The sequence below is a fragment of the Panthera uncia genome, chromosome A2 (genome assembly GCF_023721935.1).
Source record: "Panthera uncia isolate 11264 chromosome A2, Puncia_PCG_1.0, whole genome shotgun sequence".
NCBI lineage: Eukaryota > Metazoa > Chordata > Mammalia > Carnivora > Felidae > Panthera > Panthera uncia.
In genome coordinates, this window is record NC_064816.1 from 12046171 (window position 1) to 12056202 (window position 10032).

Here is a 10032-nt window from a genome sequence, read left to right on the forward strand (position 1 = left end):
CCCCGATCTGCCTCCTTGCCCCCGATTCCACCCACCCTGGGCAGCCGCAGGCACCAATGGTAGCACGTGGGAGGGGTGGGAGCCTGCCCAGCCCTGTCCTCCAAATGGCGCTGGAAGCCGGCCCTGGCCGCCTCCCAAGGAGAGCGCTGGGAAGGTCGGCCAAAGCCAAGGCAGAAAACAAGCAGGGGTGGGGTGGGCAGGGGGGCAGAGGAGGGGGAGCTTGGAGGGAGGGATCCAAGGCAGTGGCCTACATGGGCATAGCGCAGGCAGAGCAGGGCTCAGGAGTCTGCAGAAACAGAGGGTCTGGAGGACCCACCTTCTCGGGCTAGGTTTGGAGTTCTCTGTCTTGGCCTCATCGTCCCCGCCTGAGCTTCTGGGAACCCACGGGGATCCGGCCAAGACTGAGGGTCTGTGAGCCGCTCCAGGTCAGCCAGGGACCAGGGTGGTGGGCAGTCAGGCGGGCGCTAGCCCGTGCCTGATCAGGAGGAGGGCTTTTGGGTCTCTGGGTGGGCATTTAGGACCTTGGGTACGGGAGGGTGTGGGGACCCTGGTGTGTGGATTTTGCCCTCCCTGGGCTCTTGGGGTGTTAAAGAGATTTAACTGACGAGATTTTGCGATATAGGTTTGGGATTAGTTGGGTCCTTGAAATGGATCATTAAGACAGATGGGGTTTAGAACCTTCTGAGGGTCCTAGGCTGTGAGTTTAGGACTCTTCGGGTCCCCGGAATGTGTATTTAAGACCCAAGAGGCTATGGTGCTTGGATATAGGACAAACTGGGGCAAGAATCCAGTACACACAGGCCCTGAGTGTGAACTGGGATTTTCTGGTGCCCGGGGGTAGGAATCCGTGTGCCATCTAAAGCTCAACCCGAAGCCACGCCCCTAGGCTGCGGGAGCACGTGCTTTCTAAACGCCGCGCGGGGGCGGGCGGAGGGAGGGCAGTTTGGTTGTCTTGAAGACAGCTGCGGCCGTCTCTGGGCCGTTCTAGCCCCGGGGTCTCGTTGGCCGTCGTCTCTCTGGCCCGGGGCCTCTCTCTATGGTCGTGGCCTCCGGAAAGAGGCGGGCCTTGGCTAAGGGGCTGAGGAGCTCCGGCGCTTGACAAGTCGGAAGAGGGCCTTGGGGCGGGCCTGGGCTGGCAGGTGGGGAGGGGCCTAGGGCGCTAGGTGGGCCAGTGTGGGGCCCGGAGGGTGACGATTGGGGTAAAGCTCGAGGGAGGAGCCAGTGGCCAGGGGTGGAACCTGTGCCTGGGATAGGGGGCGGGCGAAGCCCGGGGCTAGGGGAGGGGCCTAGCGTGGAATGGGCGTGATATACATTTGTGGGCGGGACCAGATCGTTAACTGGGGGCGGGGCCAATGGGTGGCGGAGGAAGGGTAGAAGCGGGACTTCGGGGGAAAGCTCAGGACCTGTTGACTGGACAGGCTTGGGAACGGGGAAGATCCTGTAACTGAAGACAACGGCTAGGTCAAGGCATGGGGAAGAGCTGGTCAAGTTACGGGGAAGGGACTGGGTCCGTGGTAGGGAAGAGGTGGAGCCCATGCTTGGAGCCAGGTCGTGAGGGTGGAGCTTGGGTTCAGAGTCCAGCCTCTAGGTCAAGAAGTGGGGCAGGGCTTGATAGTGACTGACGGAGGGGAAGAGCTGCGTCTGAGGGCGTGGCCTGTAATAATGATTGGCAAAGAAGCCTGAGGAGGGTTAGGAACCAGGAAGCCTGTATCCAACATGGGATGGGGGCGGGGCCCTGATCCAGGGGCGGAGCCTGTCCGGAACACGGCCAATTCTAGGCAGGAGGGCGGGGCCCAACCCGAAGGCGGTGGCCTGGGCTCCCCGAAGAGGCGGGGCCGGGGCCGGGGGGCGGGGCCCGGTTGGCTGTGGGGCGGGGCCCCAGCGGCCCGCGGCCTCAGCGCTCTCCGCCTCCCCAGGATGCGGGCTCCGGGTGCAGGTTCGGCTTCCGTGGTCTCGCTGGTGCTGCTGTGGCTGCTGGGGCTTCCGTGGACCTGGAGCACAGCGGCGGCGCTCGGCGTGTACGTGGGCGGCGGCGGCTGGCGTTTCCTGCGTATCGTCTGCAAGACCGCGAGGCGGGACCTCTTGTGAGTGCATTCGGGGCCTGGTCCCCCGCCGGCTGCGCGTCCTGGGGGTGGTCAGAGGTGGAGGTTGCAGCGGCGGCATTGGGGGGGTCCTGAGGGCTTGGGGAGAGGGGTTTTGGATACTGGGGGCGAGGCTTAGGTGAGGGCGGGGTTAGGGGCGGGGCCGGGACCTGAAAGAGTGCCGGGTAGGGGGTCACTGAGGGGAGCTGCAGGGGACAGTTTGAGGGTCTCTGGAGGGAGATGAGTAGGTTTCAGGCTTCTAGGGGCTGCTCTGGAGACTTCAGGGGACTGGAAGGTAACTTGGAGATCTTTGGGGAAGCTGGTTGGGGTTCCAGAGAGCTGAGGCTGATTGGGAGGCCCTGGGTATTTGGGGGTCTCTGTGGAGACTTGGTGACTGTGACAGGCCTCTCGGGGCTCTTCAGGGATTCTGGTAGGTCCCTAGGGTCCCACAGTGGTGACCCAGTGGTCTCTGGGGGCTGCCAAGACACTTTGGGTTTACTTAGGGCTTTCTCGGGTGTGATGGATGAAGGGGCCTTTTGGGGTACCTGTAAGGGACTTTTAGGGTTCCTGAAGGGTGTGTGTCTCCACAGGACAATTTACCGGTTTCTCTGTGGCAGGAGCGCTCTTTGAGAGTTTGGAGTCTGTGCAGGATTTGGGGGGGTTCGGGGTTTGTGGAGAGGTTGCTGTGTATTTCAAGACTTGTTTGGGGAATCTCTGGAGACTGTGATCTCACCCGAGGGGATTTTGGTGTCCTAGGCAGGTATCCCTGGAAGAAGGTCTCTGGGGTGTCTCTGAGGGGCTTGCTTGAAGAAGCTGTTGGGGGGGGGGTCTTCCGGGGGGGGGGGGAATAGGTGTCGTGGGGGATTCCCATCCGAGCAAATCTTGGTAACAGTCCCCACATGGGAATACCTGAGCACCTGCTGTGGCTGCGAGGCTGATCCTTTCAGGGAGGTGGGGGGACTGACCCATTAAGGGTGAAGAAACAGGCTCTGTGAGCAGCAGGGATGGTGTGCAGCTGGGGAAAGTTCCACTGCCAGTTGACTGGTTCTGAACCTTCCAGCACCCGTCCTTTCCTCTCCATGCGCTGGTCCCTGCCTCTGCCTTGGTCTTTCTGACATGCACATCTGAGCATGCACTCTGTTCGCCTACCCTCCACGACCCCCCTCCTCTGCAGGAAAAAGACTCACCCTCCAGCTGGACACTGTGACCTATCCTGGGATCTGCCCACTCGCCACTCCCCACCTTTATCGTGTCATCTGGCCCTCATATCAACTTGCCTTGTCAGGCTCAGGATGTTCCCTCTGCCTGGCACACGCTGGACCTCCTCTTGCCTGGTGATGCCTTATGATGTTGCCTCCCACGGGACCCTTTGCAGAATTTTCCTACTCAACACCTTCCCACGGTTCCTTGTTGCCCTTAGAATCGACACCACCTGAGGTTCCTGACTGTGTCCACAACGTCTTCTCCTTTCCTTTGTCACTCTTCCAGCTACATTGGCCTTGCTGTTCCTAAACATGCTCGGCCCCAGGGCCTTTGTACGTGCTGCACCCTCTGCCTGGATCACTCTTCCTTGCTATTCATTGTCATCATGCCATAGCTTAAATGTCATCTTAGAGAGCCCTCTCCTGACCCTGCGTCTCTGTACACTCTCCAACCTTGTTGCTCCTTGGCAGGATGGCCAATATTTGCTGAGTGCCCGCTCCATGCCAGGCACCATGCTAAACATGACTTCTTGAAGCCCTCCCAACAACCCTATGGTGTGGGTACTCTCTTGTCCCCACCTTACGGACGAGCAAACTGAGGCACAGCAAGGTTTGGTCGCTCGCCCAGGTCGGGGGGAGTAGTGGGGACAGGATTTGAACCCAGGCAGTGTGGCTCTAAAGCTTGACTTGTAACCGCTAGCGGCATTCATCGTTTGTAATGATCTCGTGTGTCTGGTTTATTGCCTTTTCATTCTTGAGTCTCTTTCCCCCCACTAGACGGCGGGCCCTGTGGGGACACAATGGAGGCTGTGTTGGTCTTAGTGTCACTGTGGCCCTGGCCTCCACATGGGGTGGCACATCGCAGGAGCACAAGATATGTTTGCTGGCTGGCACGCCTTTCCCTACCCCCTTGGGCTCGCACAGGCCCCAGCTCTGCCTCATTGAGCCAGAGTGTCTGTGCCCGGCTGTCCCCCCCTGGGGATGGGGCAGGAGCTGGGTCTACTCGGAGGCAGCCTCCGAGATGGCCCAACTTCCTGGTCTTCACATTCTCCGATGATCCCCCCTGCTTTGAGAGCGGGCTGGATCTAGAGACTTGCTTCTAATGAACAGAATACAGCAAAAGAAATGGGCTGTTACCTCCGAGGTTTGTAATGTGCATGACTGTGGTGCTCTCTCAGATCATTCCCTTTGGAAAAAGCTGGCTGCTGTTATGCAAGGCAGTCCTGGGGAGAGGCCCACGTGACTGAACTTGGAAGTAGGCTCTCTCCCAGTGAAACCTTGAGATGACCTCAGCGCCAGCCAATACCTTGATTGCAGCCTCATAAGACACTCGAACCACACAGCTAAGCTATTCCTGGCTTCCTGACCTTCAGAAAATGTGTGATAATAAATGTTTCCAGCTGGTAATTTTGGAGGCAATTTGTCACACAGCAATAGCTAACTAACACAGCTTGTGTGGCCCTTTCCGTGGACCAGGCCTTGTGTTCTCACAGTCCTATAAAGAAGGAAGGGCACCTGGGTGGCTCAGAAGGTTGAGTTTCCGACTCTTGGTTTCTGCTCAGGTCATGATCTCGCAGTTCGTGGGATCGAGCCCCACGTCGGGCTCTGTATTGACAACTTAGAGCCTGCTTGGTATTCTCTCTCTCCACCTCCCCCTCTGCCCCTCCCACCTTCGCGCTCTTTCTTTCTCTCTCTCTCAAAAATAGATAATTAACTTAAAAAAGGGGGCGCCTGGGTGGCTCAGTCGGTTAAGTGTCCAACTCTTTTTTTTTTTTTTTTTTTTTTAATTTATTGATTGATTTTGAGAGGGACAGAGATAGCATGAGTCGGGGAGGGGCAGAGAGAGAGAGACGAGAGACAGAGAATCCCCAGCAGGTTTCGCACCGTCAGCATGGAGCCCAGGGTGGTGCCCAAACCCACGAAACGGTGAGATCATGACCTGAACCCAAACCAAGAGCCAGATGTTCAACTGACTGAGCCACCCAGGTGCCCCTAAATGTCCGACTCTTGATCTCCGCTCAGGTCGTGATCTCATGGTTCATGGGTTTGAGCCCCATGTCTGGGCTGTGTGCTGACAGTGCGGATCCTGCTGGGGATTCTCTGTCTCTGTCTCTCTGCCCCTCTCCTGCTCACATTCTCTCACTGTCTCAAAATAAATACAATCTTAAAAAAAAAAAAAAAAAGGGATGCCTACTAACCCCATTTACAGGCACAGAGAGACGAGGTCCCTTACCCGGGAATGCACAGGCAAGGAGGGCAGGGCACTGGAGTTCATGTTCTTAACCCCTGTGCTGTGGTGGGGGAGCTGCCTTTCGACCCAGGGTTCAGAAAACGTGTAAGCACCCGACTCCAGCTCTCCCACCTCGTTCTGTATCCTGTATTCGCGGCGTGAAATCTGATCACATTTATTCTTGTTGGTTTCTTTCTGCCCGGGTGTCCTGGAGCTCAGGGTGAAAACATGAGGGGGCAGAAGGAACAGAAGGATGAGAAGAAGTCTCATTCAGGAAGGGCCCAGAGGCGCACAGTGGCTTCTTTGTCCCCAGGGTGGGGGTGGCTTGGGCTGCTGCCAGGCCGGGGCAGCCCAGGCATGTGGCTGGAGCTGAGCACTGGAGTCTCCTGTCTGCCCACGTGGGTGTACTCCGGAAAGGATGGGGGCGAGGGCAGGACGGGACAGGCGGTGAGAGCTGGGCCCGTCCCGAATGCTCATGTAACCTGATCGTGACCGGCTATAGCCTCAATTCCTGTTTCTGGCAGGATCACGGGGGGGGGGGGGGGGGGGGGCCTCCTTGCAGGGGCTGCTTCCTGTGGTTCCCAGCCTTGCTGAAGGTCCTTTCCCCATGGCTATAAAAATAATACCAGCTTCTGAGGTTCTTGGGGTGCTCTGTCAAGTTCACTCACGGGAAGCTCTTAGAGGAGAGCTGGGTACCCGGTCGGTACTCAGATGCGTTGGTGCTGGTTGCTGTCGGCTGGTGGGGGGAGGGGGGGGCTTGGTGGCTGTGTAAGCAGATGGTTGGGAGCTTGATGGCCAGAGCCAGGGTGGACCTCAGCTCTGCCCCTTGCTGGCCCATGGAAAGTTGCCCTCTGAGTCCCAGTTCCTTTATCTGTAAAAATAGTCCTTATGTAATGTCTCTCCCTCAAGAAGCATGAATTGAACACCTCTTGTGTGCAGCATGGGCACATGTGGCGAATGCTTTATTAATGCTTTTTTGGCCTCAGGAGGAGCAGAGGGACCCTGGCGGGGGTCCTGGTTCTGGGCTTCTGCCCTGACTTGCTGTGTGACCTCGGGCATGTTAGTGCACCTCTCTGAGCACCCGCCTCATCCTGTCATCTGTCACATGGGAATTTTAGGACTCTGCTTCAGAGGGTGGCCATAAAGTTCGCACAGCGCCCGGCACATAGTAGGTGCGCAATAAATGCCGAGGCTGCTGACCTCAGCTAGTCTACTTATTACCGAACGGGTGGGATATCAGGATCTGACCAGGGAGGGCGTCTTCTGTCTCTTTCCCAAGATATCAGACCTTCCTGCCGTCCGTGCCCACAGGTCCACATTCTCCGTCATATTTCTTAACTGGCACTTTCTTTCCATTTTTACTTGTAATTTTTACTTTTATGAAAGTCATGCAAGCTTCCAGATGAAAGATTCTCAGCCCTCTACCTCATAAAGCCACTGCAAACATTGAATCAACAAATACTGAGCTATCATTCCTAGAGGAAATACTGGGTTAGGTTTCTGCAAACCTCCTGTCACGACATTTTTATCAACCAATCAATACATGATCTTGTTTTATGTTTATTCTATTTAAAGACACCTCATTTTATAGAAGTTCTTTTTATTTATTTATTTTTTTAATATAATTTAGTGGCTTCCATACAACACCTAGTGCTGATCCCAGTAAGTGCTCTCCTCAATGCCCATCTCTTTTTGTTTGCTTTGAAGTAAGCTCTGGGCCCAACATGGGGCTTGAACTCATGATCCTGAGATCAAGAGTCACATGTGCTACTGACTGAGCCAGTCAGGCACCTCTATATTCCTTTTTTAAAAATATATATTCTTGGGGCGCCGGGGTGGCTCAGTCGGTTGAGCGGCCGACTTCGGCTCAGGTCATGATCTCACAGTTTGTGGGTTCGAGCCCCGTGTCGGGCTCTGTGCTGACAGCTCAGAGCCTGGAACCTGCTTCAGATTCTGTGTGTGTCTGTCTCTCTCTGCCCCTCCCCCACTCACACTCTACATCTCTCTCTCTCTCTCTCTCTCAAAAATAAGTAAAACATTAAAAAAATACATATATATATATTCTTGGGTCTCTTCGGTGGCTCAGTTGGTTAAGTGACCGACTTCGACTCAGGTCCCTATCTCGCGGTTCACAGGTTTGAGCGCCACGTCGGGCTCTGTGCTGACAGCTCGGAATCTGCAGCCTGCTTCAGATTCTGTGTTTCCCTCTCTCTCTGCCCCTCCCCCACTCGCACTCTGTCTCTCTCTCAAAAATAAACATTAAAAAGAGATATATATATGTATATATATACATGTATATATATACATATATGTATATTCCTGATTCATTACCAGTGGACTGATGGCCAACAGCATTATAACTCATGCCTGAGCAAAACTTATCTAAGTAAGGCACATCTCAGCCTTCTTGCACTTAGGAACACTAGATAGCGCTTTAACATTATTCCTGGGAGCCATTTTAAGCTTCAAAATCACCAAAGAAAGGACAAAAATGCAAAAAAAAAAAAAAAATGTGGCACTGAATAGACTTCCAAAAGGATGCTTATTTACAATATGAGCTGAAACAAAAAGGCAGAGTGCTGTCTTGTTGAACTAACCTGGGAATGTGCACACTGGCAGCACGTTTTTGTTTTTTTTTGCCACTCTGTGTGCGTCCTCAAATGGTTGTGAAAGAAATATGAACATTGATTTTTGGGGATACAAATAAATTTTAGTGAGCAGGCAAATTTGCAGTTAAGAAATCTGTGAGTAATGAGGATTGATTATTGTAATTTGGCCAGGTAAGTAATCAGTATTTACATTGTTTTGATGGCAACAGTGTTCTTAGTTGAGCCACTAGTGTACTATGATCATTTTTTTAATTTCTTAACCTTTATGTGTTTTTTTGGGGGGGTTATTACTTGCCTTTGTATTTGTTAGTTTTCTTTGCATTCATCTATACTTCAAGACCAAATGACAGTTGTATCTGTCTTCTCTCACGACTTTTATAGCGTGAGATGGGCTTTCAGTTTCCCCTTTTTTGGAGAAGTCTCTCTTCTAGCCTCCAATTTGTCCAGGCTGGGCTACTGACTTTTTGCACCTGGTGAATAGCCGTCATTCCAATCTTGATTCTAGCCACCTTCCTAAGGATTGGCATTACGTCTGTCTTGGGTTAGATGCACTGTTTCCTGGGTCCCTGGTGGTTTTCTTCTTTGGTTTACTCCTTTGATTTGTTGGAGCACCTTCTTATTAGCTTTGGGAGATATGTGGTTGAGAAGTTAATTTTTTGAGACCCTTTATGTATGAAAACATTTTTATTTCCACCCTCACACTTGATTGATGGTCTCGGTTTAAACTTCTAGGTTGGAAATAATTTTCCTTCAGTATTGAAGGCATTTCTTCTCACATAATTATTGTTGAGAAGTCTGAAACCCTCCTAATTCCTGATCTTTTATAGTGATCTGTTTTTCTTTCTGGAAGTTTGTGGGATCTTTTCAAGATGGTGAGCTATTTCCATCCATTGTATGGTCTGTTGTTTAGCTTCATGGCAAGGAAGTTTTCTTAAATGGTACTGATGATTTACTCACCTGTATTTCTTTTGTTCTTCTTGGAACACCTGTTATTTAGTACCTGGAACAGCATTTGGCTTGATAATTATTTGTTGAATAAATATTATGTTGGATATTCTGGGCTGGTTCTCTAATTTTCTTTTTTTTTTTTAATTTGCCATCTCCATCTTTTTATCCTACTTTCTATGATAGTTCTTCAAATACACCTTCTAATCTTTCTGTTAATATTTGACTTATGCCTACAAGTTTAAAATTTATTATGATCATTATTTGTTTAAATTCATAGACTTTATTTTTAATTTTTTATAGACTTCATTTTTTTATTATCAGTTTTAAGTTTACAGAAAAATTGATCACAGAGTACGTAGAGTTCCCATATATCCCCTTCCCATTCCCCACAGTTTCCCTATTATTAAGATCTTGTGTGGGGCGCCTGGGTGGCTCAGTCGGTTAAGTGGCCGACTTTGGCTCAGGTCATGATCTCGAGGTCCGTGAGTTCGAGCCCCGCGTCGGGCTCTGTGCTGACAGCTCAGAGCCTGGAGCCTGTTTCAGATTCTGTGTCTCCCTCTCTCTGACCCTCCCCCGCTCATGCTCTGTCTCTCTCTGTCTCAAAAATAAATAAACGTTAAGAAAAAAAAAGATCTTGTGTTAGTGTAGTATACCTGTTACAATTGATGAACCAATATTGATACATTTTTATTTTTCCTTATTTATTTTTTAAAATTTAAATCCAAGTTAGTTAATATACAGTGTAATAATGGTTTCAGGAATAGAATTCAGTGATTCATCACTTACATATAACACCCAGTGTACATCTTATCAAGTGTCCTCCTTAATGCCCCTCATCCATTTATTTATTTATTTATTTTAATTTTTTTTTTAATGTTTATTTATTTTTGAGACAGAGAGAGACAGAGCATGAATGCGGGAGGGGCAGAGAGAGAGGGAGACACAGAATCGGAAGCAGGCTC

The 10032-nt window shown here is 51.6% G+C and overlaps 1 protein-coding gene across 4 annotated transcripts in view; it reads left to right on the forward strand.

Annotated features, from left to right (window-relative positions):
• The first annotated feature begins 228 nt into the window (after positions 1–228).
• SLC27A1 (solute carrier family 27 member 1) overlaps positions 229–10032 on the forward strand; it is a 32880-nt gene continuing 23076 nt past the window's right edge. The window contains exons 1-2 of one of the 4 annotated variants that reach the window (XM_049640201.1): positions 229–425; positions 1917–2084. In XM_049640201.1, the coding sequence (XP_049496158.1) occupies positions 1918–2084 (167 nt within the window). In that variant the 5' untranslated portion in view covers positions 229–425; position 1917. Of the gene's footprint in view, positions 426–1334; positions 2085–10032 lie in introns of those variants that run through there. The other 3 variants (XM_049640200.1, XM_049640198.1, XM_049640199.1) reach the window with 3 other exon arrangements.